General features: G+C 51.1%; 2 protein-coding genes across 7 annotated transcripts; one reads left to right on the forward strand and one right to left on the reverse strand.

The window, feature by feature from the left end:
- Window positions 1-3,710: 3,710 nt before the first annotated feature.
- Window positions 3,711-27,744, reverse strand: SLC38A7 (solute carrier family 38 member 7). Of its 6 annotated transcripts, none has more exons than XM_008977352.4 (12): window positions 27,614-27,740; window positions 26,855-26,983; window positions 22,754-23,138; window positions 21,593-21,791; window positions 21,230-21,371; window positions 20,223-20,321; window positions 19,198-19,255; window positions 18,849-18,963; window positions 15,008-15,155; window positions 13,957-14,156; window positions 13,021-13,075; window positions 3,711-6,091 (listed from the first exon to the last, which is right to left on the reverse strand). In XM_008977352.4, exons 3-12 carry the CDS (start codon window positions 23,021-23,023, stop codon window positions 5,989-5,991), a joined length of 1,389 nt encoding a protein of 462 aa, XP_008975600.1. In that variant the 5' UTR covers window positions 23,024-23,138; window positions 26,855-26,983; window positions 27,614-27,740; the 3' UTR covers window positions 3,711-5,988. The 6 variants fall into 6 exon arrangements, with proteins under 6 accessions (XP_008975600.1, XP_003823748.1, XP_014197265.1 ...); XM_003823700.5 differs by having other exon boundaries at window positions 26,855-27,075; window positions 27,614-27,684; XM_014341779.4 differs by having other exon boundaries at window positions 26,855-27,673.
- Window positions 9,774-13,014, forward strand: LOC106633919 (large ribosomal subunit protein eL21-like). The gene has a single exon (XM_063597621.1). It carries the CDS (start codon window positions 9,941-9,943, stop codon window positions 10,421-10,423), a length of 483 nt encoding a protein of 160 aa, XP_063453691.1. The 5' UTR covers window positions 9,774-9,940; the 3' UTR covers window positions 10,424-13,014.

Here is a 27,744-nt window from a genome sequence, read left to right on the forward strand (position 1 = left end):
TCTACTGACCAAAGGAAGAAACGGCCGTTATACAGTCCCTGTTCCTTCTAGTTCAGCAAAATGACTGACATAGTCACTGCTGTTGGCCAGGCACTTGACATGTATTATTATGCCATCATCCTTGCATTTGTAATGTCTACATCTACAAAGTGGGCATCATCACCCCACTTTATAGATGAGGAAATGGAAGTTCAGGGAAGTGAAGTAACTCCCTGAGTTCTCACAGTGTTAAGAGGCATCGCTAGGATTCAAGCCAGGTCTGTCTGATGCCAACGACTCTGCGCTGTCCACGAGGCACCTGCCACTCAAAAGTGTGGCTCAGGGATTACCAGAGCGTTGGCATCTTTGGGATTGTTAGCGATGCAGACCTCAGGCCCCACTCCAGACCTAGTGAATCAGAATTTATAGCCCAAGGAGAGCCACCAGGGGATTTGTGATAATTGTGTGCACTTGTATGCATGTTAAAGTCTTAGAAACAGGCTGGCTGCGGTGGCTCACGCCTGTAATCCCAGCACTTTGGGAGCCCAAGGTGGGCGGATCACGAGGTCAAGAGATCGAAATCATTCTGGCCAACATGGTGAAACCCTGTCTCTACTAAAAATATAAAAATCAGCTGGGCGTGGTGGCGTGTGCCTGTAGTCCCAGCTACTCAGGAGGCTGAGGCAGGAGAATTGCTTGAACCCGGAGACGGAGGTTGCAGTGAGCCAAGATCGTGCCACTGCACTCCAGCCTGGGCAACAGAGTGAGACTCCAGCTGAAAAAAAAAAAAAACGTCTTAGAAACACCCTGACTCCCAGGAGATGGCAGGGAAACCCCAACATGGGGCCTCTTGGGAAGAAGTTGAATTTGTACATTTCTTTTCTTTTTTGTTTTTTGAGACAGGATCTTGCAGTGTCATCCAGGCTGGAGTGCAGTGGCACAATCACAGCTCACCGTAACCTTAAAACTCCTAGGTTCAAGTGATTCTCCTGCCTCAGCCTCCTGAGTAGCTAGGACTACAGGTAAGCACTATATATATATATGTTTTTGTTTTTTTTGAGGCTGAGTCTTGCTGTTGCTGAAGCTGGAGTGCAGTAGCACAATCTTGGCTCACTGCAACCTCTGCCTCCTGGGTTCAAGTGATTCTCCTGCCTTAGACTCCTGAGTAGCTGGGATTACAGGCGCCCACCACCACACCTGACTAATTTTTGTATTTTTAGTAGAGACAGGGTTTCACCATGTTGGCCAGGCTGGTCTTGAACTTCTAACCTCAAGTGATCTGCCCGCCTCAGCCTCCCAAAGTGCTGGGATTATAGGTGTGAGCCACTGTGCCCAGCTTTTTTCATATTTTTTTTTTCAGAGATGGGTCTTACTATGTTGCCCAGGCTGGCCTTGAACTCCTGGCCTTATGCAATCCACCTCCCAAAGCGCTGCAATTACAGACCTGAACCACTGCACCTGGCCTGCTCACTTGTCTATTTATGCAAGTTAAAAGCACTGTCTGCCTCCAGTCTTACAACCTGTGGGACCGTGGGCAAAATATTTAACTTCTCTTAGCTTTTGCTTCTTCATAGAAATGTAAAGACCACGATTGTGCAAGTAAAGTGTCAGCACAATATAAGAACTCAACAAACGCTGCTATTCATTCATTCATTCTTTCAGTAACTACTGAGCGCTTGTGCCAGGCACCGGGTGGAGGCGCCTGGTGGGTAAAGAAGACATAAGCCTGCTCTCATAGAGCTTACAATCTAATGGGAGAGATGGACATTAACCAAGTGCTTACAAGTATTTGGGACATTAGGATGGGGATGTCTTTTTTCAAAAATCTGTAGGCCGGGCACAGTGGCTCACACGTGTAATCCCAGCATTTTGGGAGGCTGAGGCAGGTGGATCACCTGAAGTCAGGAGTTTGAGACCAGCCTGACCAACATGGTGAAACCCCATCTCTACTAAAAATACAAAAATTAGCCGGGCATGGTGGTGGGTGCCTGTAATCCCAGTTATTTGGGAGGCTGAGGTAGGAGAATCGCTTGAACCCAGGAGGTGGAGGTTGCAGTGAGCTGAGATCGCGCCATTGCACTCCAGCCTGGGCAATAAGACCACTCCAGCATGGGTGACAAGAGGGAAACTCTGTCTCAAAAAAAAAAAAATTGTATACATTTTAGGGGTACACATACCATTTTGTTACGTGGCTATATTGCATATGGTGAAGTCTGGGATTTTAGTGTATCCATCACTGAAATAATGTACATTGTATCCATTAAGTAATTTCTCATTATCCACCCGTCACACCAGGATGAGGATGTCTTGAGTGAAGTGTATGAATGGATGAACTTGGCTGTTTGCACTGGAGTACGCCTGTGGCATAGACACATCCTTTCCTTCCTTCTGTTGAGAGAAGGTGAAACTCAACCTCGTTATTCGCTCCCTAGTCAGGCCCAAAGCCCAAAGCCCAAAGCCAACCTACCCTTCGAGCCTTTCTGAAGTATTTCTTCCTTGCAGGGTCAGTCCCCCACTTTTACTAGGAGTTGGAGCCTGACCTTCACTTGAGTGTGGCTGGAGCGGAGAGGGGAAGTGTGGTGAGAGATGAGTTGGTTAGACTTGACCCTAAAGGCAAGGGGGAGTCATTTAAGACCCTCCCAACACACAGTCAATGTCTGGCTACCTTGGCCACTTTTCAGTTCCTGAAGTCATGTTCCTCCCAGCTCAAGGCCTTTGCACATGCAGTTTCCATTGCTTGGCAAAGTCTCCCCACCTCTCTTTACTAATTCCTACTCATCAGTCACAGGCCAGCTCAAACATCACTTCCTCCAGGAAGTCTTCCTTGACTCCCCAGACAACCTTCCAGCCCCCAGACTAACACACTGTATTTTCCTTCCTTGGCACTTAACCACAATTTGGAAGTGTATATTTGTGTCATCGCTTGCTTAGCATCAGTCTTCCCACAACTAGGCTGAGAGCAGTACTGGAGTCTGTTTTGCTGGTTCTTTTTTTTTTTTTTTTGAGATAGAATTTCACTCGTTGCCCAGGCTGGAGTGCAATGGCGTGATCTCGGCTCACTGTAACCTCTGCCTCCTGGGTTCAAGCGATTATCCTGTCTTAGTCTCCCAAGTAGCTAGGATTACAGGCATGCGCCGCCATGCCCAGCTAATTTTTGTATTTTTAGTAGAGACAGGGTTTCAGCATGTTGGCCAGACTGGTCTCGAACTTCTGACCTCAGGTGATCTGCCCACCCTGTTCTCCCAAAGTGCTGGGATTACAGACGTGAGCCACTACACCCGGCCTTTGCTGGTTTTCTTGCCAGCACTGAGCGTGGTGACTGGTGGCTCCATAACCAAGACAGCTGGGACCTGCTCAACGCTCGCCTCTGAAAAGATGGGGGTGGATACTCAGGAGTTTAAAGCTCTTGCCAAGATCTGAAGTCAGGGGGACAGTCTGAGACCACAAAGGCACAGGAAAGACAGTGAGGGCTTAAGTGAAGGCAGAGGTCGCAGGATTGGAGACTGCGATACATTCCTAAGTCACTGGAGAAGGACAGGTAGAATGTGGAAGAAAGCAGGGGTGGCAAGAGCCACTTGCAGGTCCCTGCTTGGTAGAGGGAGCATGGCGGTGCCATTCCGGAGATAGGGGTCAGAGACAGTGACATGCCATCTACACCTCCTACCCCAGCCCTTCTTCCTCCTGGCAGTGGCCTGGACTCTGTCCCCAGGATCAGACACAGGGGACACAGCTCAGCAGCACAAATCCCTTTTATTAACCATCTTCCCTTTCCCGAGTATACACAAGTAGAAAAGAAACAGTGAAGTACCCCGATAGGGAGGGTGGGGAGAGGATGGGAGGGGGCTCCTGAGGTTAGGACAAGAGGCCAGATTCCAGCTCCTTCTCCTGACTGGTCTGTCTCTGTGCAATGACTCCACTTACATCCCTTGACCCCCGAAACACGGCACTGGGGGACTGCAGCCCTGCTGACCAGGCTGTCCTCCTAGCCCTGTCAGGGACTGGTGCTGGCAGAGCTTGGTGCTGTGCCACAGACTGACAGAAAACAGCATAGTGGGTCTGGCCCCGGGGGCAGAGAAGATCAGGCACCAAGAGGGGATGTGAGAAAAGGCAGTTTATCCATCTGGGGACTGGACAGAAGCCCAGCCAGCCTCCAACCAGCTTCTGCTTCTTAGATCGGACTGCCCTGAGTGGTGGGTGGCTGGGCAGGGGGTCCCTCTCATACCCTGTACAGAGGTTTTGGGGAAAAGGGGACAAGGAAATGCTAGGGGCTCCAGGTGGAGGAGGAAGTCTGATTGGTGCCTGGGATTGGCCAAAGTGAGAGGGGGCAGCTGAGGGGCTGAGGTGGTCAAAACGGGAATATAGTGGGGAGTAGGGTGGGAGGTGGGGAGATAGCCTATCTCTTCGCCCTGTCTGGGGTAACAATTCCAGTGTGACATCAATGTGGCTGGCCACTGAGGCCAGGCCTGATGGACGTGCGTTGCTGAGGAGGCTGGTAAGAGAGCCCCCACTGTCCCCAATTATGTGCGTGGGAGAGACTGAGCTACACAGTGAAATGGGATGGGAGGTGAAGAGGTAACGGGGTGAGGGGGAAGGAAGGAGCAGACAAAATCCAGACTGGAAGGGAAACTTCCAGGCCAGTGTGGCAGGCTCAAATGCTGCCCATCAGTGACAACCCAGCTGCCTTTTTGTTTGTTTTTGTTTTTTTGAGATGAAGTTTCACTCTTGTTGCCCAAGCTGGAGTGCAATGGCACGATCTCAGCTCATTGCAGTCTCTGCCTCCTGGGTTTAAGCGGCTCTGCTGCCTCAGCCTCCCAAGTAGCTGGGATTACAGGTGCCCGCCACCATGCCCGGTTAATTTTTTGTATTTTTAGTAGAGATGGGGTTTCGCCGTGTTGGCCAGGCTGGTCTCGAACTCCTGACCTCAAGTCATCTGCCCGCCTTGGCCTCCCAAAGTGCTGGGATTACAGGCGTGAGCCACTGCGCCCAGCCCTGCCTTTTTTTTTTTTTTTTTTTTTTTTGTCTCTGGGTAGTCACGCTAGGGCTGGCGGGGGAGGAGGCAGAGGAAAGGCAGGGAGAAGAGAAAACATCACTGAAAAAGAAGGTGTCGGGGAGGTACACCCTGATTCTGACCAGCCCAGCCCACACAGAGGGTCTGAAAGGTTCTCAGCCTTCTCCATCACCCACCCTGCGGCCTCTGAAAAGAGGGGCCCATCTCAGACACAAAAGCAGATACCCCCAACCTTATGGGGAAAGCTAACGGAGGAATACTCACAGCACCGTGGCACGGGACGGCCCTTGGCTTCAGAGCCGGGCTGGCACCGTTTGTAAACATTAGACCTGGTGATGTCTGGGGATGGAGGAGGAGAGGGATGCCCAGCCTGGACCATCAGGTTTGATGAAAGAGACAGGGTGGGGCCCCTCAAGGCCTGGGAAATGTCCATTAGCTATGGGAAAGAGGCTGACAGGTTCATGGTGGGGGTTGCCCAGGAAGGTGTGGACAAGGTCTGAATCTACCTGTCTACGCATTTGCATGACTTCAGTGCTACCTTTGGAAGTGGCCAGGCTCCTGAGGAAGCTACCACTGGCCTGGGGTAATGAGCACAACCCCTACTCAGGACAGGGTGCTCTGTGGAGGATGGTGGCCTTCTGTCCATAGTCATTCTCCAGAGGGAAGTCAGACTGGATTCTTTCTTATGAGATCTACCGACTCTCTTCACCCGTGGATTCCAGGCATGGAGAAGTTGAGAACTGGGAGAGGAGGAAGGGTCCTCTATGATGTGAGACTTCCTGCCGCCATCCATGGCACTGCCAGGACTGGGGAGCAGGAAGGGGACTGGATTTGAGCTGTCCAGAGGTGTGGGGCCTGAGTTTGCCCCAGTCCCTGGAAGAGGATGTCCGGATGTCATCCCACCAGTTGGAATGATCGTGGACTAAGAATGGCCCCATAGCTCTAAGAGATGGGTTCCTGCGACCAATGGCAAAGGCCTTGTGTTCCCTGGGAGGCAGTGGTTATGCCAAGAGATCCACAAAGATGGCGTTGGCTGTGGTCTGGCCGAAGATGAAGGCTCCCAGGGTGACCAAGAGGACTCCGTAGCTGACCAGCACCCACCAGCTGTAGAACAGAGGGTGAGAGAGGTCTGATCAGTCATCCCATCCCATGACTGCAGACTTCAATATATGTAACTGTTAATTACTGTAATTATCGCACTTCTCCTGTTGGTAGAGCACTTCCTACTTCCCAAAGACTTCAATACGAAGGTAATGTGGGGCCAGGTGTATTGTCCCTAGTCCATAGGTAAGAAGACCAAGATCTAATGGGAGTAACTGATTGTTCACATCATGCCATGATTCGAAGGTAGGCATCCTGATGGAAAGATGTTCAGAAAAAAGCATGTCACATGGAATGTGGTCTATTTCATTAAAAAAAGGAAACAAAAAGCAGACATCTGCAAATGTATGTACCAATTAACAGCAACAGGGATAAAATGGAATTGAAATAAAGGGTGATTTCCGGCCGGGTGTGGTGGCTCACGCCTGTAATCCCAACACTTTGGGAGGCCAAGGCGGGCAACCTGAGGTCAGGAGTTCGAGACCAGCCTGGGCAAGATGGCGAAACCCCATCTCTACTAAAAACAGAAAAATTAGGCTGGGTGCAGTGGCTCATGTCTGTAATTCCAGCACTTTGGGAGGCCGAGGCAGATGGATCACCTGAGGTCAGGAGTTCAAGACCAGCCTGGGCAAGATGGCAAAACCCCATCTCTACTAAAAATAGAAAAATTAGGCTGGGTGTGGTGGCTCATGTCTATAATCCCAGCACTTTGGGAGGCCAAGGCAGGTGGATCACCTGAGGTCAGGAGTTTCAGACCAGCCTGGCCAATGTGGTGAAACCCCGTCTCTACTAAAAAAATACAAAAAATGGCTGGGTATGGTGGCTCACACCTGTAATCCCAGAACTTTGGGAGGCCAAGGTGGGCGGATCACCTGAGGTCAGGAGTTCGAGATCAGCCTAGCCAACATGGTGAAACCCCGTCTCTACCAAAATACAAAAATTAGCCAGGCGTGGTGGTGCGCACCTGTAATCCCAGATACCCTGGAGGTTGCAGTGAGCTGAGATCATGCCACTGCACTCCAGCCTGGGTGACAGAGCGAGATTCCATCTCAAAACAACAACAACAAACCCAAAAAATTAGCTGGGTGTGGTGGTGGGCGCCTGTAATCCAAGCTACTCAGGAGGCTGAGGCAGGAGAATCGCTTGAACCTGGGAGGCGGAGGTTGTTGTAGTGAGCAGAGATCGCGCCATTGCACTCCAGCCTGGGCAACGAGTGAAACTCCATCTCAAAAAGACAAAAAAAAAAAAAAGACAAAAAAAAAGAAATAAAGGGTGATTTTTTTTATTCTTCTTCTTTTTCTTTTTTTGAGACGGAGTTTTGCTGTCACCCAGGCTGGAGTGCAGTGGTGCGATCTCCACTTACTGCAACCTCCGCCTCCGGGGTTCAAGCAATTCTCCTACCTCAGCCTCCCGAGCTAGGACTACAGGCATGCGCCACCACAACCAGGTAATTTTTGTATTTTTAGTAAAGACGGGGTTTTGCCATGTTGGCCAGGCTGGTCTCGAACTCCTGACCTCAGGTGATCTGCCTGTCTTGGCCTCCCAAAGTGCTGGGATTACAGGCGTGAGTCACTGTGCCTGGCCAATTTTTTTTCTTTTTTAGACATGTTTGTATGGCTTTTTTTTTTTTTTTTTTTTTTTTGAGACAGAGTTTCCCTCTTGTTGCCCAGGCTGGAGTGTAATGGTGTGATCTCGGCTCACTGCAACCTCCGCCTCCTGGGTTCAAGCAATTCTCCTGCCTCAGTCTCCCAAGTAGCTGGGATTACAGGCAGGTGCCACCATGCCCAGCTAATTTGGTATTTTTAGTAGAGATGGGGTTTCACCATGTTGGTCAGGCTGGTCTCGAACTCCTGACCTCGGGTGATCTGCCCATCTTGGCCTCCCAAAGTGCTGGGATTACAGGCGTGAGCCACTGTGCCCAGCCGACATGTTTGTATTTTTAACGTTTTTTATAATGAACAAGTATTGTTATGTAATAAGTTTTTGTTGTTGTTGTTGAGACGGAGTCTCGCTGTGTCACCCAGGCTAGAGTGCAGTGGTGCAATCTCGGCTCACTGCAATGTCCACTTCCTGGGTTCAAGTGATTTTCCTGCCTCAGCCTCCCGAGTAGCTGGGATTACAGGCGTGAGCCACCACACCCGGCCAGAAATCACCCTTTATTTCAATTCCGTTTTATCCCTGTTGCTGTTAATTGGTACATACATTTGCAGATGTCTGCTTTTTGTTTCCTTTTTTTAATGAAATAGACCACATTCCATGTGACGTGCTTTTTTCATTCCATGTGACGTGCCAGGCACCATGCCTGGCTAATTTTTGGATTTTTAGTAGAGACATGGTTTCTTCATGTCGGCCAGGCTGGTCTCGAACTCCTGACCTCATGTGACCTGCCCGCTGAGATTACAGGCGTGAGCAACCATGCCTGGCCCTTTTATGTAACAAGTTTTTAAAAGCAGGCACCTGTTCTCAAGCTTTCTACTATTCAGGGAAATGTGTACATGAAAACAATGTGTTTTTCATCCATCTGTCTAGCAAAACTTAGAAAGCCTGTAATATCCAGTGCAGGCAGGGGTGTGAGGAAAAGGGGACTCCCATTCACTGCTGCTGGGACTCTTAACTAGCACTGCCTTTTTGGAGGATGATATGAACCCATGTGCCAAAGTAAAATGAACATGGCTTGTGACTTCACAGTTTCCATCTAAGAACTGATCCTACCCAAATCCTTGAACATGTGTGCCAAGAAGTATAAGAATGTCACATTCAGGACAGTTTCATACAAGAGAATATTCTGCAGCCATTTAAAAAATGAAAAAGCATGGCCAGGTGTGGTGGCTCACACCTGTAATTTCAGCACTTTGGGAGGCTGATGCAGGAGATCGCATGAGGCCAAGGAGTTCAAGACGGGCCTGGGCAACAAAGTAAAACACTGTCCTGGCTGGGCTCGGTGGCTCACGCCTGTAATCCCAGCACTCTGGGAGGCCGAGGCGGGCAGATCACTTGAGGTCAGAAGTTCGAGACTAGCCTGGCCAACATGGTGAAACCCCATATCTACTAAAAATACAAAAAATTAGCCAGGCGTGGTGGTGGGTGCCTGTAATCCCAGCAACCCAGGAGGCTGAGGTAGAATTGCCTGAGCCCGGGAGGCAGAGGTTGCAGTGAGCCGAGATCGCGCCACTGCACTCCAGCAATCCAGCCTGAGCAACAAAGCAAGACTCCATCTCAAAAACAAAACAAAACAAAACAAAAAAGAACGCTGCCTCTACAAAAAATAAAATAAGTAGCTGGGTATAGTGGTGCATGCCTATAGTCGCAGCTACTTGGGAGGCTGAGGTGGGAGGATCATTGAGCCCAGGGGTTGAGGCTGCGGTGAGCTATGACTGCACCACTGCACTCTAGCCTGGGTGACAGAGCAAGACCCTGTCTCTAAAAACTTTTTTTTTTTTTTTTTTGAGACGGAGTTTCACTCTTGTCATCCAGGCTGGAGTGCAATGGCATGACCTCAGCTCACTGCAACCTCCGCCTCCTGGGTTCAAGTGATTCTCCTGCCTCAGCCTCCCAAGTAGCAGGGATTGCAGGCATGTACCACCATGCATGGCTAATTTTGTAATTTTAGTAGAGACGTGGTTTCACCATGTTGGTCAGGCTGGTTTTGAACTCCTGACCTCAAGTGATCCACCTGCCTCGGCCTCCCAGTGTGCTGGGATTACAGGTGTGAGCCACAGGGCCTGGGCAAAAATTTTTTTTTTATTTTTAATTTTTTTGTCTTCCAAGACTCCGTCATTCAATCTTTTTCTTAAATAAATAAATAAATAGTTCCTTTCGGCCGGAACCGCCATCTTCCAGTAATTCGCCAAAATGACGAACACAAAGGGAAAGAGGAGAGGCACCCGATATATGTTCTCTAGGCCTTTTAGAAAACATGAAGTTGTTCCTTTGGCCACATATATGCGAATCTGTAAGAAAGGTGATATTGTAGACATCAAGGGAATGGGTACTGTTCAAAAAGGAATGCCCCACAAGTGTTACCATGGCAAAACTGGAAGAGTCTACAATGTTACCCAGCATGCTGTTGGCATTGTTGTAAACAAACAAGTTATGGGCAAGATTCTTGCCAAGAGAATTAATGTGTGTATTGAGCACATTAAGCACTCTAAGAGCCAAGATAGCCTCCTGAAACGTGTGGAGGAAAATGATCAGAAAAAGAAAGAAGCCAAAGAGAAAGGTACCTGGGTTCAACTAAAGCGCCAGCCTGCTCCACCCAGAGAAGCACACTTTGTGAGAACCAATGGGAAGGAGCCTGAGCTGCTGGAACCTATTCCCTATGAATTCATGGCATAATAGGTGTTAAAAAAAAAAATAAAGGACCTCTGGACTACAAAAAATAAATAAATAAATAAATAAATAAATAAATAAATAAACATTTTAAAAAAGCAGCAGATCTTCTTATGCTGATGTTAAGTGAAAAAAAGCAAGTGGCAGACCAGATGCTGTGGCTCAGGCTTATAATCCCAGCACTTTGGGAGGCTGAGGCAGGAGGATCGCTTGAGTTCAGGAGTGCAAGGCCAGCCTGGGCAACACAGTGAGACCCCGTCTTGTAAAGAAAAAGTGTTGGGGGGAACTCAGTCCTTGTTTTTGCATATGGCCTTTGAAGATCAAAACAAATCTTTTTTTTTTTTTTTTTTCCTGGCTTTCAAGCTGTCCAGAGGTTTTAAAAAAACTATCTGAACAAAATAAACAAATGGGACCTGAGATCTGTCTTCAAATGATTTTGGGGGGCAATACTCCTCCTAAGGCCTTTAAATATTTTTGATGGTAAAAACGAATGTCAGTGGCCAGGTGTGGTGGCTCACACCTGTAATACCAGCACTTTGGGAGGCTGAGGCAGGTGGATCACTTGAGGTCAGGAGTTCAAGACCATCCCGGCCAACATGGTGAAACCCCATCTCTACTAAAAATACAAAATTAAGCTGGGCACGGTGGCTCACATCTGAAATCCCAGCACCTTGGGAGGCCAAGGCAGGCGGATCATGAGGTTAGGAGTTCAAGACCAGCTGACCAATATGGTGAAACCCCGTGTCTACTAAAAATACAAAAAAAATTAGCTGGGCGTGGTGGCGCATGCCTGTAGTTCCAGGTACTCAGGAGGCTGAGGAAGGAGAATCACTTGAACCTGGGAGGCCGAGGTTGCAGTGAGCCAAGGTCATGCCACTGCATTCCAGCCTGGGCGACAGGGCAAGACTCCGTCTCAAAATTAAAAATAAAAATAAAAGTAAAAATACAAAATTAGCCAAGCGTGGTGGCGTGTGCCTGTAATCTCAGCTACTCAGGAGTCCAAGGCAGGAAAATCACTTGAACCTAGGAGATGGAGGTTGGTGAGCCGAGATCGCACCATTGCACTCCAGCCTGCCAAAAAGAGCAAAACTCCGAACTCCGTCTCAAAAAAAAAAAAAAAGCATGTCAGTTACTTCAATTAGTAACTACTGTTCCACTACTAGACTGGGGGTTGGGGGGCTCCCTGAGCTTACCACCTAGACAAGAGGGAAAAAAAGAAAGCATTGGGAAGGCAAGAGAATTAACTGCTGTCTATACAATACTAATTTTAAGTCCAGAAAATGCAGATTGCTGTGGACTGACATTGGTCAGTGGAGGGATATGGAAGAGGAGGCTGGAAAAAGCTGATAGCCAGAAAGGGCTGAGAGGAGCCCAGGAGCCAGGTCTTGCTGAAGAGCAGGGGATCATTACAGAGAGTGTGGGACAAATTATAGAAGCTGAGGAGGCAGGGTCTGGGTCTGAGGCAGTGGGGGTGTAGGCTGAGAAAGGTGGGGTAAGAGCTTTAAGAAAAGCTGTTTGAACGTGACATGGGACTGTAAGGGGTGGAGACCTGACTAGAAACTGGAACAAAGGGACTAGACCAGGAAAGCTAAACCTGAACCTAAAACCATTTTTTTTTTTTTTTTGAGATAGTGTTTCGCTCCGTGGCCAGGCTAGAGTGCAATGGTGCGATCTCGGCTCACTGCAACCTCCGCCTCCCAGGTTCAAGCGATTCTCCTGCCTCGGCCTCCCAAGTAGCTGGGATTACAGGTGGCCACCACCATGCCCAGGTAATTTTTTGTATTTTTAGTAGAGACGGGGTTTTACCACATTGGCCATCCTGGTCTCAAACTCCTGACCTCAGGTGATCCACCTGCCTTGGCCTCCCAGAGTGTTGGGATTACAGGCGTGAGCCAATGCACCTGGCTGAAACCACTTTTCATAAAACAAAACAAGAGCCCTGCATCTGTGTATACATCTGCATAGCTATGTGTACACAGACACGCACACATGTACAGAAGTGGTTGAGGACACAGACCATACTGGTAACATGGAGCTATCTCAGAAAGGATGTGGGGGCGAGTGGGTTGTGGGGGAAGAGGGACTTCCATCTTTTTCTATTAAGCCCTTTATTAATGTTTAAATTGTTAACAACTAGCACACTACCAAATTTTTAAAAGTATTAAAAAAAAAACAACAACAACCTGGCTGGGTGTGGTGGCTCACGCCTTTAATGCCAGCACTTTGGGAGGCCGAGGAAGGAGGATCACCTAAGGTCAGGAGTTCGAGACCAGCCTGGCCAACATGGTGAAACCTCGTCTCTACTAAAAATACAAAAATTAGCTGGGTGTGGTGGCAGGCATCTGTAGTCCTAGCTACTCGGGAGGCTGAGGCAGGAGAATGGTGTGAACCCAGGAGGCGGAGCTTGCAGTGAGCTGAGATCGTGCCACTGCACTCCAGGCTGGGCGACACAGTGAGACTCCGTCTCAAAAAAAAAAACAAAACAAAAACCCATGATTTCTAAGTACACAAGCCTCTGACTCCTATCTGTTTTAAGGCCCCCACAAAGCCACGTTCCAATCCAGCACCTCCCTGAGAGGATCAAGGGCTGGGCCCTGCTTTACCTGGCTGGTTTGACCTCTTCCATCTCAGAGAGTTTGGCTTGAATGAGGCACAGCCCTGAAAGAGAAGAAGTGGCCCTGAGCATTTGTGAGGGGAGAGGGCTCCCTCCCTCCTAGCCACCCCCTTTCCCAAGAAGCAGTGCTGGATGGAGAAAGGCCCATGTTTACTCTTCTAGAAATTCCATCTCTGCCCCCACGCCACATCCTGCTGGGGTTGTCTGGCATCTGCTCTCCCATGACAGGCTGGCATCTGACAAGACCCCTTGGGCAGCATGCTAGACTCAGCTAAAGGGACAGCACTCAATGGTGACTCAGTGGTGGCCCAACCCCAGGGGTCTTCCTAGTACACTTCCCAGCAGATCTGGCTCCCCTGCTCCAAGCAAAGCAGCTGGGGCTTTGAGGGTGGCTTCCTGGATAGAGACAAGCTGGAAAAGGGTGGAACTCATGGCTGGGCAGACAGGACAGTTCTCCAGGGATCTGGCGGTAGATCTGTGTCTGGAACCCAGGTTCCCTGATGTCTGTGTCAGGGTGCCACCCCAGACCCCACTGCCCTCTGGGCTATAATGGGCTGAACCAGCCAGATAGATCCCTCATAGTCAAAGAGCAGCAGACACCTGAATGAATGGTTAAAAGAATAGACTCTGGACCCAGACAGCGTGGGATGGAAAAGGTTTGTTACTAGTTGAGTTTGTTAAGCTCTAGGCCAGTCTGTGACCCTTTCTGAGCCCCACGTGCCATCAGTAAACTGGAGATCACAACTATACCTTCTTTCCAGGAGATAATGCTTGGATAGGGGCTAGTACAGAGGCGAGGCAGGTGATCAATTAGTGCTGGCGGTTACTCTCTCCTGCATGTTTTGAGCAAGTAGGGAGCTGAGGCTAGGCAGGCCCTGGGAGTCTGTGCTGTGGGGCTGTGAGATGGGGTGCCAGGGGTCCGCACCTGGGAAGACGAAGATGAAGCAGGCGGCCAGGCCTCCAATGACTGAGATCACCTTGCCGATGTCAGGGATGAAGAGCGCCAGCAGCAGGGTGAGCAGGAACCAGACCAGCGTCTGCAGCACTCGCCGCCGCCGCTCCCGCCCCACGTCCTCCTCCACTGGCACCCCCTGGTAGCGCAGCCACAGGCCTTCCACCACCGCCCTGCCCACATGGAGAAGGGCTTAGAGGTGCTCCTGCCGCTAGCAGCTCCCCACCTCTAGCTCACAGGAGCCAGACCCCTAACTGGGTGGACTGCGGGGAAAGCCCCATTCCTGACCCTCAGTTTCCTCTTCTGTAAAATGGGCCACCAGCACTCTGTTTACCACAGGGACTAGAGACGGTGAATGTGGAGAGCTTAGCACTTTGCTTTACATCACATGGAAACTGATATTGTTTTTTCCTTAAAAGGAACTGTCTGGGGCATCCAAAGGGGAGGGTGTCCATGTGAAAGCTCAGGAAAGGATCTGGATAGAGATTCTTTTGTTTTTTGTTTTTTTGAGACAGGGTCTGGCTCTCTCACCCAGGCTGGAGTGCAGTGGTGCAATCTTGGCTCACTGCAGCCTTGAACTCCTGGGTTCCAGCCATCCTTCTGCCTCAGCCTCCCAAGTGGCTGAGTAGCTGGGACCACAGGTGCATCCCACCACACCTGACTATTTATTTTATTTTGTGTAGAGACGGGGTCTCACTAGGTTGCCCAGGTGGTCTTGAACTCCCAGGCTCAAGCGATCCTTCTGCCTCAGCCTCCCAAAGTGCTGGGTTTAGAGACGTGAGCCACCGTGCCATGCCATGGATAGAGATTCTTACAGGACTCACGGAATGTTCTGGTGACCCCAGGACAAAGGGCGCTTCTGAGACCTGGCCTGGGATATGTAGGGACCCATCCTAGGCACCGACTCTTTTCTACAGGCTTCAGTTTCTCCTTCTACAGGATGGGGTCCACACAAGGCCAAAGGACCATGTTGGAAGCGCTCACAGGGGCTAGGAGGGGCCCTGGGGAGTGGAAGGGGGCTCACCGCCCACAGAAGTGCAGGATAGGGTAGGAGGTGAGCACGCTCAGGATGATGAAGGCTCGGGCAACGGCCACGGCCATGTCCTCCGAGGGATAGGACAGGAGCACGTCAGGATCCACAGCAGCTCCAAAGGTCAGGAAGCCACAGATGCCTGTGGGCAGGGACAACTGGGTCAGGGCAACCCTGGGAGGGTAGTGGGGTGGACTGTCCACTCCTCCTAGGAGCAACATCAGCCTGGAGGCTGCAGCAGCAGCGCTGGACACTTAGACGGAGGCTCAGAGTGGGAGATGGGGCTCCGATCAGATGCCTCCCTCCCTGACTTCTCAGATCCCCCATCGCTGGAAGCCCTCCAGCCCCCAGCTTTTTGAGCCTGAACTTGCCCAGCACATTTCCACCTCAGTGCCTTGGCACTGACTGTTCTGTCTGGCAGACCTTCAGATGCCATCTCCTTATCATTCAGGTCTCAGTTTAGATGTCCTTCCTCAGAGAATGCTTCCTGCCAGTCCATCTACAATGACCCCCACCCCAGGCACTCTCTCACATCACGCTGTCTTATTTTTCTTTTCTTTTTTGAGACAGAGTCTTGCTCTGTTACCCAGACTAGAGCGCAGTAGTGTGATCACGGCTCACTGCAGCCTTGACCTCCTCGGCTCAAGCGATTCTCCCACCTGAGCCTCCCAGGTAGCTAGGACTACAGGCAGATGCCACCACACCCAGCTAATTTTCTTGTAGAGATGGGGTCTTGCTATGTTTCCCAGTCTGGTCTTGAACTCCTGGGCTCAAATAATCCTCCTACCTCACCCTCCCAGAGTGTGAGCCACTACACCCAGCCTTCTTCTTTTTTATTTTTTTGAGATGGAGTTTCACTCTTGTTGCCCAGGCTGGCACACGGTGGCACGATCTCGGCTCAGTGCAGCCTCCACTTCCCAGGTTCAAGTGATTCTCCTGCCTCAGCCTCCTGAGTAGCTGGGATTACACCATGCCCGGCTAATTTTTTTTTTTTTTTTGAGATGGAGTCGCGCTCTGTCATGCCCAGGCTGGAGTACAATGGCATGATCTTGGTCTCCTGGGTTCTCATGCCTCAGCCTCCTAAGCAGCTGGGATTACAGTTACCTGCCGCCACACCTGGCTAATTTTTTTTTTTTTTTTTGAGATGGAGTTTTGCTCTTTCACCCAGGCTGGAATGCAGTGGTGCGATTTCAGCTTACTGCCACCTCTGCCTTCTGGTTTTAAGTGATTCTCCTGCCACAGACTCCCGAGTAGCTGGGATTACAGGCGCCCGCCACCAAGCCTGACTAATTTTTGTATTTTTAGTAGAAACGAGGTTTCACTATGTTGGCCAGGCTGGTCTCGAACTCCTGACCTCGTGATCCGCCTGCCTCGGGAAGTGCTGGGATTACAGGCGTGAGCCACCACGCCCAGCCCTAATTTTTTTATTTTTAGTAAGATGGGGTTTCGCCATGTTGGTTGGGCTGGTCTCGAACTCCTGACCTCATGTGATCTGCCTGCCTGGGTCTCCCAAAATGCTGGGATCACAGGCGTGAGCCACGGTGCCTGGCCATTTTTTTTTTTTTTTTTTTAAGACAGGATCTTGCTCTGTCACTCAGGCTGGAGTGAAGTGGTACAATCACAGTTCCACTGTAGTCTTGAATTCTTAGACTCAAGTTCCTCCTGACTTGGCCTCCCAAGTCGCTGGGACTACAGGCACATGCCACCATGCCTGGCTAATTTTTTTTTTTTTGAAGACAGAGTCTCACTCTCTCCCCCAGGCTGGAGTGCAGCAGCGCGATCTTGGCTCACTGCAACCTCGGCCTCCCAGGTTCAAGTGATTCTCATGCCTTAGCCTCCCGAGTAGCTGGGATTACAGGCACCACCACCACGCCCGGCTAATTTTTGTAATTTTGATAGAGACAGGGTTTTGCCATGTTGGCCAGGCTGGTCTCGAACTCCTGGCCTCAAGTGATTCACCCACCTTGGCCTCTCAAAGTGCTGGGATTACAGGCGTGAGCCACCATGCCTGGCCGATGCCCAGCTAATTCTTTAATTTTTGTAGAGATGAGTCTCACTATGTTGCCGAGGCTGGTCTTGAACTCCTGGCCTCAAGCGGTTCTCCCATCTCAGCTTTTCAAAGTGTTGGGATTACAGGCATGATCCACTGGACCTGTCCCCTAACACTCATTTCTCTCTTTTTTAGAGACAGGGTCTCACTCTGTTGCCCAGTTTGGAGTGTAATGGCATGATCATGGGTCTCTACAGCCTTGATCTCACAGGCTCAAGTGATCCTCCCACCTCAGCCTCCCAAGTAGCTGGGTCCACAGGTGCATGTTACCATAACCTGGCTAATTTTTAAATTTTTTGTAGAGATGAAGTTTCACCATGTTGCCCAGCCTGTCTTGAACTCCTGGGCTCCAGAGAACCTCCCACCTTGGCCTCCCATAGCTGAGATTATAGGTGTGAGCCACTGTGACTGGCCTCATCGCTTTCTAATTTTTTTTTAACTGTACTATCACACTGGTCTTTAAGTAAACAATAATACGAATAAAAATAATAACAATAATAATAGTAATTAATTTTTACAGGCTTATTTTCTGTCTCCCCAGCCAGGACATGAGCCCCAGGAGAATAGGGATTTGGCTGTTTGCCTCTCTTGTTCCTGGCTGTGTATTCAGAGGCTAGAACAGTATTGGCCCAGGCAGCTCCTACGGTCTATCCGTGGAAAGAACTCAGGGGATCCTTCTTCCAGGGTCTCCTAGACTTGCTCCCTCACCCCAACCACTCTCCACACGGCAGCCAGAGCCACCTTTCCCCGAACCACCCCCCTGCTTAAAACACTTCCTCTATGACTCCCAGCAGCCCTCGAGGCCCAACAGGATCTGGCTGCCAGTGCCTGTCTGGCCTCACTGCCTTCACCTGCCCCCATCACACACCACTCCAGCCACACAGACTTTCTTCCTGGCCCTGCCTCAGTGATTTGGTGTTTTGTGGTTCCTCTGCCTAGAACCCTTCTTCCCCAGCTCCTCCTCTTCTGGCTCTTTCTCATCATTCGGGCCTCCTCTGAGAAGAACCTTCCGTGAACCACTCCCAAAGCCACCCATCCAGTCCCATTCATACCTTCCCCATTTTAGGCTGGGTTGGTGGCTCATGCCTGTAACCCCAGCACTTTGGGAGGCCGAGGCAGGAGAATTGCTTGAGCCCAGGAATTCAAGACCAGGCTAGGCAACATAGTGAGACCTTGTCTCTGCTAGAAAAAAAAAAAAAAAAAAAAAAAAATTAGCTGAGCACAATGGCACATGGCTGTAGTCCCAGCTACTCTGGAGGCTGAGGCAGGAGGATCACTCGACCTCAGCAGGTTGAGGTTGCAGTGAGCTATCATCATGCCACTGCACTCCAGCCTGGGCGACAGTTTCTGAGACCCTTTCTCAAAACAAAATAAAATAGAATAAAACAAAACACACCTTCCCTATTTCACTGTCATCAGGATGCTCGCCACCATCTGGAATTCCTTACTGATTCCCCAGTTACTCCTGCATGACTGTCTCTCCAACAAGAATGTCAACTCCATGAGGGCAAGACCAGTTCTGTCTCTCTCCATGGCATCCCCCATGCTGAGAACCGTTCCTGGCACTTCCTAGGCACCAACTTAGAACTGGTGAATGAATGGATGAATACACCACTCTCATCTTGGCAGGAGGAGGCTCCAGGCAGGCCAAGTTCAAGCCAATGCCTATACAAGTCATGCTGGGAATGCAGGGCTGTCCCCAGGAAAGCTAGGCCCCAGGACCTAGGGACTCCTGTGGAAGTGAGAGCACTCTAGTCCCAGGTCTTGGGGGGGCGGAGCACTCACCGGTCCCCATGTAGACAGCGAGGGCTATGACCATGGCAGCTGTCACCACTCCACCCCAGGTCTTCACTTCAGGCTGCTGCATGCTGTTGAAGACGGGCACACTGCTGACGTGGCACTGTCCAGGTGAAGGGCACGGTCATGGTGGGGAAATGACCTCAACCCCAGTTTCCAGAGGAAGGTACCTTGGGAACAAAGACCCCAGGAACAAGGGGCAAGTCCTGAGGCCCCTGTTCCATCCTTCCCCCCAGGATTTCCTCCATTCTGCCTGGGTTCCTCCTCCTTGCTGGGTTCCATCCCAGGGTGGGGTGATCTAAGGGGACAGCAGGGACCTTGCAACTGGCACTGGCACCTGAAATCCGAAGCAGATGGTGGGCATGGCATTGAACACAGCCATCCAGGAAGCCGGCCTGTGAACAAACACACATGGTGCTGCCACCTGGGAACCCCTCAGAGCCACAACCCACCCCACGCCCTCACTCTTCGGTCAGCCCACCATGGTCTCCAGCAACTGGCATTCTATAGCTTCAACCCACAGAAGTCTGGGAACAGGGAGAAGAGGCATCCTTATGTCCCAGGGCCCTCTGGGATGGGGATTGGAGGTTCAGAAAAGCCCCCCTGGGGCCAAAATCCAGAATTCCTGGCTCCTGGACTGGGGCTTTTGCTTTACTGGTTTGTTCCTTTCAAAAGAAGGAAATTGTTTTTTTTGTTTTGTATTTTTTTGAGATGGAGTCTTGCTCCATCCAGGCTGGAGTGCAGTGGCGCGATCTCGGCTCACTGCAACTTCTGCCTCCCGGGTTCGTGCCATTCTCCTGCCTCAGCCTCCCGAGTAGCTGCTACTACAGGCGCCTGCCACCACACCCGGCTAATTTTTTTGTATTTTTTAAGTAGAGACGGGGTTTCACCGTGTTAGCCAGGATGGTCTCAATCTCCTGACCTCGTGATCCGCCCGCCTCGGCCTCCCAATGTGCTGGGATTACAGGCGTGAGCCATTGTGCCTGGCCACCCCCCCTTTTTTTTAAATAATAAATTCACCCTCAAAGATACAGAAATTATAGATAAGCAGATGCTGGAAACACAGGCAATTCCACCCTGGGATTCCACCCTCAGGTTCCTCCACAACCCAAGGCCTAGCCTCACACTGGCTCATCTGTTGGATGTAGGTGGCAAAGTGCCTCCTGTCTCTGATTCTTGCTCTTCCTTCCAGTAACATCAGAGCAGGGGCTCTTTCCTCCTTCCTACAATGACCAAGTCAGCCCTGATGAGCTCATGAGCCTTGAGAAGAGCACCTGTGTGGCCTTCTGGTTCCTGACCTAGCACCTGCTGGGGCCCAAGTGGTGGCTTCTTCCCCATGTCTCCTAGGGCCCTCACCCTCACCTGGTCAGGATGTTCCCTGGGGTCATCTCTTTATCTGGCCAGATGTACTTGATGATAACGATGGCTGTGACGTACCAGGTACCCACGACGCTCAGGAAGCTGCCGGGAAGGAGAGACTAAGTGTCCTCATCCCCAGCTGCCTCTTATCTGATTCCACCCCTAGGGACATCCACCTTCAGCTCTAGCGACCACAAGTGTCCACTGAATGAACCGGGGACTATGCCAAGCAGACTCAGGAAACGCCTGAGAAGTAGTTTCAGAGAAACCTGCCACAGCTAGGAAGGAGCTGGACAGCCAACAGGGGACCTGATCAGCATCCCTGGCCATCAGGAAGTGCTGGTTCAGCTCCATGGCTCAGAGACGATGCAGAGAGCAGAGCTCCAAAGCACACCTGGCACTTGAATCAGAGCAGCCCAGCCCGGGCAGGGGCTGTGGGAGACCATCCTCTGAGCCTGGCCTTTGAGAACTAAGAGATGCCAGAGGTAAGAGGGTTGAGAGTACAGACACTTTTGTGTCAACATTTATGGGAGCCTTGGAGAGAGCGGAGCATGGCCCCTGCACTTACAGACGGGGAAGCCTAGAATCCCACAGCCTTTCAGACACTGAGACAGGAAACCAGTCTCCTTCCTTCATGCCAAGCTGCAGGTAAGAGGCTGGTAGGCTGACAGTCTCAAAGACCCAAATTCCTCCCAGGGAAAGCCAGGAGGCTGCCTTCACCGCCCAGATACCACCTGTTCCTTCTTTGACAAGGGCACTTAGAACTGAACTACTCATGGATGCAAAAGGACATTTAGAACTGAATCTCTCACGGATGCATCCTTTTTCTATGATGGAGACAGAAAAGGATGGTCTTATCTGAAACCCTGCAAGCCCCGGTCTGCCCTGCCTTGCCTACTCTTGCTCCCCAAGGTGAGGTGGCATGGAGGAGCAGGGTTGCCCAGGAGCCCTTGGGTCTACAGCTGCCCAGGATCATAGCTTCTGTCTGACCCAGGCTGGGGCCTCCAAACCTGGCATATTTCTGGAAACCAATCTCCCTGGGGATGGAGAGGGGCAGGATGAAGAGGAAGGCAGTGAGGCTGATGGTGAACTTGCGGTCTGTGTACCAAGGGCCGCTGGCCCCCTCCGGCTCTTTCGCCATCACAGCTATAACTGCACAGGGAGGAAGGAGGGAATGTCAAGCCAGGCCACCATGGGGTGTGGCCCTCCTGCTCTGCTGGGCCCCAGGACCTCCCTCTGCCTGGAGGGAGGATTCCCAGATGAATGCTGGGCCCAGGTAAGTCCTGTAGAGGTGTTCAGTGCCTTTTCCCTCCACCCCAGGATCCCTGGGGCTGATAAGAAGAGATGGGGTAGGGACTGAGGGAGAAGCTCACTCTTGTCCTGCTGGTCGCCAATGATGATTAGGAAGGCAATGCAGGTGCCAAAGGTGTAGACAGCGATGGCCACCTCACATAGCACACCTGTTAGCTTGCCACACACAGCCCATACCACCTCCTGGTAGGTCCTCTCATTGCTGGCCTGGGAGCAGTAGGCCAGGATGACAAGGCCACTGATGATGAAAACCAGCATACCCTGCAGGCAGAGGCAGAACAAGAGCTTGTGGCAAAGGCCTGGCAGCAGAGGGCACCCTGGGCTCGCCTAGCATTTACTGGGCCAGTGCCCAAAGCAAGCTTGGCAAATCTCACAAAGGCAATTTTAAGAGACTGATAGAGGATGCCCAGTTGAGATTTTCTTTAAAAACAAAAAGTTTTTTGAAAAATTGCAAACATACAAAAGTAAAGAGAATAGGCTGGATGCAATGGCTCATGCCTGTAATCCCAGCACTTTGGGAGGCTGAGGCAGGAGGATCACTTGAAGTCAGGAGTTTGAGACCAGCCTGGCCAACATGGTAAAACCCCGTCTCTACTAAAAATACAAAAATTAGCTGGGCATGGTGGTGGGTGCCTGTAATGCCAGCGACTTGGGAGGCTGAGGCAGGAGAATCACTTGAAACTGGGAGGCAGAGGCTGCAGTAAGCCGAGATCGGGCCACTGCACTCCAGCCTGGGTGACAAAGCAAGACTCCATCTCAAAGAAAAAAGTAAAGAGAATAGTAAAAAGAACTGGCATGTATCCATCACTCAGCTTCAAAAATGACCAATGCATGGCCAACTTGTTTCATCATTCCCCTTCCCTCCCACTCTGCATTTATTGTGAAGCCAATATAAGCTATCATATCATTTCATCAATAAATATTTCAGTATGTAGTTCTAAAAGATAAGGGCCCTCTTTTTAAACATACCACAAAATCAATGTTACACCTAAAAAATTAGAGATGTAATTGATGTTCAAATTTCTCTGATTGTTGGAAGGCTTCTGAAGCCTCATTTGGGTCAGAGGAAAGAATACTAGAATAGATTAGTCATGTCTGCCATGTGTGAGGGAGGGGAGAGCAGTGCGTGTATCACTTACTGGCCATCCCTGACCCGAAGCCTCCCTTTTGAGGCAAAGCGCCCAACTGAACTGCACCTCTGCCCTCCCGGCCAGTGCACTCACCATCTGCAGTGCGATGCCTGCTGCCACGCCCCCCGCAGTGCTGAAGGCTGCTGGGAAGTTGAGTAACCCTGCACCCAGGCACGCGTTGACGACGATGAAGATGGCCCCAAGTGTGGAAGTGGTGCCTCTGTCCGGACCCCCAGGAGAGGCTTCCCACTCACTCTTGGGGGCTGTGTCCACACAGGGACTCTGCAGCAGCCGAGCCCGCTCCCCGGCATCCGTGCTCAAGTCCCACTCGCTGTAGTCATTGTTGATGCTGACCTGGGCCATGGCCCCAAGAGCCTTCTTCCTGCAAGGTCTGTGGGTTCTGCCTTACAACCACATGCCCCAGGGAGCTGAGCAACACCCACCTGTTTGGGGCTGTTAGCTTAGGACTCTTCTCAACCTAGATGGGACAAAGGCAGGCACTACTGTTATCCTAATATGGGGGAACTAGGGAACAAAAAGGTGTAACAACTTTCCCAAGATCACATGGGTAGGGTCCAAACCCAGGTATGCCTCTGTGCAGACAGTGCACTGGGTGCCAAAGTATGGGGAGACAGACACAGAAACAGATCAGGTGCAAATCATGCTTGCTTCAGGCATACAGACTCATTGGACCAGTTAGATGTCAACATAAAATGGGTACTAACACATCAGCACTAGATAGAGGCCCCGCATCGGGCAGGTGTGTCATGGATATACTTTATCTCATTCAATCCTTAGGATGGTCTTGTGGTCAAAAGGTTCGGAGAGATCCCATCACTGACCCAGGGTCATATATTAGCAAGTTGCATAGCAGGATTTGGATCCAGATCTGTCTGGCTTCCCAGCCTGTTTCCACCCCACAGGGTCCCAAAAGGACCCCTTACCAAGAACTGAGATTCAACATATTACAGTCCAGCACGCCTCCCGGTGGCCTGGAGTCTGAATTCTGTGGCTTTCGAGGCCCTTCGAAATTCAGGCCAATTCTCGACTCTTCTCTCATGTGACAAGCCCCCATGCCTGTCATGTTTGCGTCTTCAGGAAAACAGTGATTCATTCATCCCATGCTTCGAATGCTCCCAACTCCTTTGCCGCCACCCTTTTAGGTCCTATTTCTTCCCCATTTCCTGGGTCACTCACTGAGCTCTTCTTGGAGTCATGTAGGGGCCCAGAACCACTCTAGCTGGTTTCTTCTCAGTACTCTCTCATGTGCTAGCATCTCACTGGCCACTAGGCTTGCTTTCCTGGGCTAGATTACAATGATCAGTGCCAAACATGCAATGCTGTTTGTCACTATAAACCACTATTGCTGCAGCTATGGAATGCTTTCTCATTCAATCCTCAATGCAGCCCTAAAAGGTAGACATGACAGTCACCATTTTACCAAAGAGGAAGCTGAATCCCAGAGGGGATAACCACTCTCCCCTCAGTCATACGGGGGTCAGTGGTGGAGCTGGGATTAAAACCCAGGCCTGTCTGACCATAGGGCATCCATCTGTTTGTATCTGCCCCACTCCTGGGTCCAAGATGGTACCTTGGGTATGGCAGAACTCAGATAACAGGCTTATCACCTGACTGATTCTCTTTGCTCTCTGGATAAACACAATTGAGATGCAGTTTTTTTTTCTTCCAAGAATCTCGAGAGGCTCTGAGGAGCCCAGCCCTGAAAAAAGACCTTCAGTGTTCTCAAGGTTCAGCTCATAGCCTGAGACCCGCAGAGAAATGATGGTCCTAAAGCATCAAGTCCACCCCCAGATCAAGAGCAGCCCTGGGTAGGGCTGTGATCTGGGTCTCCGAGTAGGTTCTGCCGTCAGAATGCTGACTCCTCTGCTGCCTATCTGTGTGACCCTGGGCAAGTCACTTCGCCCCTTTAGGCCTTTACATCATATGTTCCTGTGGGTCGTGTGTTAATATCAGTAAGGGTTTAAGACTCAATAAATGGTCACTGCTGCTGTTATTTCTGCAGGTGCCCCTTCCCATGTTGCCCACCACCACCATGCCTGAGACTCTCCAGCCCTAAGCAAGCAGAGAGCAGAACACTGATCAAAACCAGAGCCTGGGCCGGGTGTGGTGGCTCACATCTGTAATTCCAGCACTTTGAGAGGTCGAGGTGGGCAGATCACCTGGGGTCAGGAGTTTGAGACCAGCCTGGCCAACATGGTGAAACCCCATCTCTACCAAAAATACAAAAATTAGCCAGGTGTGGTGGTGCACCCCTGTAATCCCAGCTGTGCAGGAGGCTGAGGCAGGAGAATCGCCTGAAATTAGGAGACAGAGTTTGCAGTGAGCCCAGATCACGCCACTGCACTCCAGTCTGGGCGACAGAGTGAGACTCTATCTCAAAACAAACAAACAAAACTCAAACCACAGCCTGGTGCTATTGGCCAGGTAACAATGGGCACAGAGGCCCTGGGATAGCTAATGGGAGAAAGAGCAGGGAGAAGGCCAGATTTCAAGGGCAGGAACTAAGGGGGCAGGGAGGAGCCAGGGCAGTCTTCCCCAGAGGCTGCTATTAGCTGGTTACCACCCAGGCTGGCGAAATCTGCCAAAGACTCCTTCTCCTAGAGTCTCCTCATTCCTGAGTCCCGATTTCACGGTACTCATACAAAACTCCATTTTAATCTCTACTCCCTCCCTGGTTTAGTCTTTATTTATTTAGAGACAGGGTATCACTCTGTTGCCCAGGCTGGAGTGCAGTGGCGCAATCAGAGCTCACTGCAGCCTCAATCTACCAGGCTCAAGCAATCCTCCCACCTCAACTTCCTGAGTACCTGGGACTACAGGTGTGTGCCACCACAGCCAGCTAACTTTTTAATTTTTTTTTTTTTTTTTGAGACGGAGTCTTGCTTTGTCACCCAGGCTGGAGTGCAATGGCACGATCTCAGCTCACTGCAACCTCTGCCTCCCGGGTTCAAGAGATTTTCCTGCCTCAGCCTCCCGAGTAGCTGGGATTACAGGTGCCCGCCACCATGCCTGGCTAATTTTTGTATTTTTAGTAGAGATGGGGTTTTGCCATGTTGGCCAGGCTGGTCTTGAACTCCTGACCTTGTGATCCCCCTTGGCCTCCCAAAGTGCTAGGATTACAGGCGTGAGCCACCACGCCTGGCCAACTTTTTAAATTTTTTGTTCCTGTGGGGAACAAAGTTGGCCTTTCAAAATTCAGGCCAATTCTCAACTCTTCTCCCATGTGACTTCTCCCACGTGACAAGCCCCCCACGCCTGTCGTGTTTAAATTTTTTGTAGAGATGAGGAGGTCTCACTATGTTGCCCAGGCTGGTCTTGAACTCCTGGGCTCAAGCAATTCTGCTGCCTCGGCCTCCCAAAGTGCTGGGATTACAGGCGTGAGCCACAGCCCCCCGCCTGGTTTAGTCTTTATAGCCCAGAGGGAAAAAAAGGGAACTGAGCATATTCAGCCATAATGACTGCCCTAACCACTGGGCCACCCTCTCTGATGCCTTCAGCCCACTGGGGGTTTAAAATGACTAACAAGACCCCTTGGACTACTTCCCATCGCTCCTCCTGATGATGGACAAACAAAGCTGGGGACCATCCACTCATGAGAGGGAAAGGGTGAAAGTTCATGTGCTCTCAGCCATCTGTCATCAAGCATGGAACCAAGGGACATGGCACCAGAGGAAACATTCCTCTGCTGGCTCGAAACCCAGAAAGATCTGTCAGATGTCACAGGGCTTACACATCCTCTTACACATCCTGTCACCCAACCAGCAACTCAGCAAAATCAAAGCAGTGAGCAGCGAAGGCAGAGTCTTGGGACTCCCAGGCTTCCAGTGTAGCTAGAGAAAGAACCCTGCAAAGTGACCACTGCCAGAGCTGTGACCATCTCCTCCCCGCTGCTCACGTCACAGAGACAGAGGTCTACAGAGTGATTCGTCCAAGGTCACAAGGCTTGGTGCGGCTTCCTGACTCTCCAACCAAAATGTTTCCCTTGGGCACCCCTGCCCGAGTCCTGCACCATCTTCCAGCCTCTCCTGCCACCCACATGAGAGTGCAGGCTGGGGTCCTCGTGGAACTCAGAAGCTAGGGGTCCCACCTCTTGCAGATTCTCTGCCTTGGTTAAGACCTCTCGGCACCCCCACTGCTCACTGGCAAATTACTCAGCTCATTGTTGCACCTTACCTGCTCTTTCTCCCTGATGGGCTGTGCCAGAGGCGGTTGCTCCTTCTCCCCAAAGGTCTGGGATCTGATTCTCCTCACTTCCCTTTCTGGACCCAATTTCTTCTTTCTCAAGACTTTGCCTAAAATTTGCTGTCAGCAGAGGGAAGAGTTTGGGCTACTTCTGTGCTGGCTTCAGCAGAGCTGGAGGAAACTGAGCGGCTCTCACGCTTACTCAAATGGAGCTTCAGGACAGATAGGAAAACAGGCTCAGGAGGGAGAGGTTAGACTAAGGTCACAGTGGGTAGCTGGCAGAGCCAGAATAGAAGCCTGATGCCCACATGCTCAGGCCAGCGATGTAGGCCCCTCAGATCCCAACTGGAGTGTGCTCCCAGTCCAGCCTGGGTTTGGAGCCCTGAGATAGAAAGGGTGGGCTGCTTTGTGAGGTGAGGCTTTGTGAGGTGAGCCAGGGCGCACCCGGGCCAGGAGGCCGGGGCGGGGCGATTCCCAGGCCTGGAGCGAGAAGGGTGGGCTACTGTGGGGTAAACTGGGGAGGAGCTCCGGGACCCGATCCCGGCCTAGGACTGGGTGGAGACCCTCTGGCTGGGTAAAGGCGCGGCAGAGCTGGCGCAACAGAGGGACGGGCGTGGGGCGAGGACGCCGGGATCTGGACCCCTGCAGGGAAAGGGTCTGAGCTCTTCCGCGGTGGCGGGGACTGAGGGGCTCCACAGACCTCGGGGATCTAACACTTCCACCCTCCAGAGCCTGTCTCCGGCCACCTACCTTGGGGGATTCTTTCCCGAGCCGGCTGCGGAGACACGTGAGCATGCATCACATGACGCCCGCTCGGGCGGCCGCGGGACACGCTGGGAGTTGTAGTTTCCGCAAATGTGAAGCTTGCACAACACCAGCTC

Source organism: Pan paniscus, chromosome 18, assembly GCF_029289425.2.
Source record: "Pan paniscus chromosome 18, NHGRI_mPanPan1-v2.0_pri, whole genome shotgun sequence".
In the NCBI taxonomy this organism is placed as follows: Eukaryota; Metazoa; Chordata; class Mammalia; order Primates; family Hominidae; genus Pan; species Pan paniscus.

What these genes read in the sequence shown, in the direction of transcription:
- LOC106633919 (XM_063597621.1), top strand. Translation starts at nt 9,941, where the DNA reads ATGACGAACACAAAGGGAAAGAGGAGAGGCACCCGATATATGTTCTCT.
- SLC38A7 (XM_008977352.4), bottom strand. Translation starts at nt 23,023, where the DNA reads ATGGCCCAGGTCAGCATCAACAATGACTACAGCGAGTGGGACTTGAGC. An exon ending in CAGGCATCGCACTGCAGATG is followed by an intron (nt 21,792 to 22,753) that starts GTGAGTGCACTG and finishes CTCTGCCTGCAG; the next exon opens with GGTATGCTGGTTTTCATCAT. An exon ending in GAAGAGGTCAAACCAGCCAG is followed by an intron (nt 6,092 to 13,020) that starts GTAAAGCAGGGC and finishes TCTGTTCTACAG; the next exon opens with CTGGTGGGTGCTGGTCAGCT.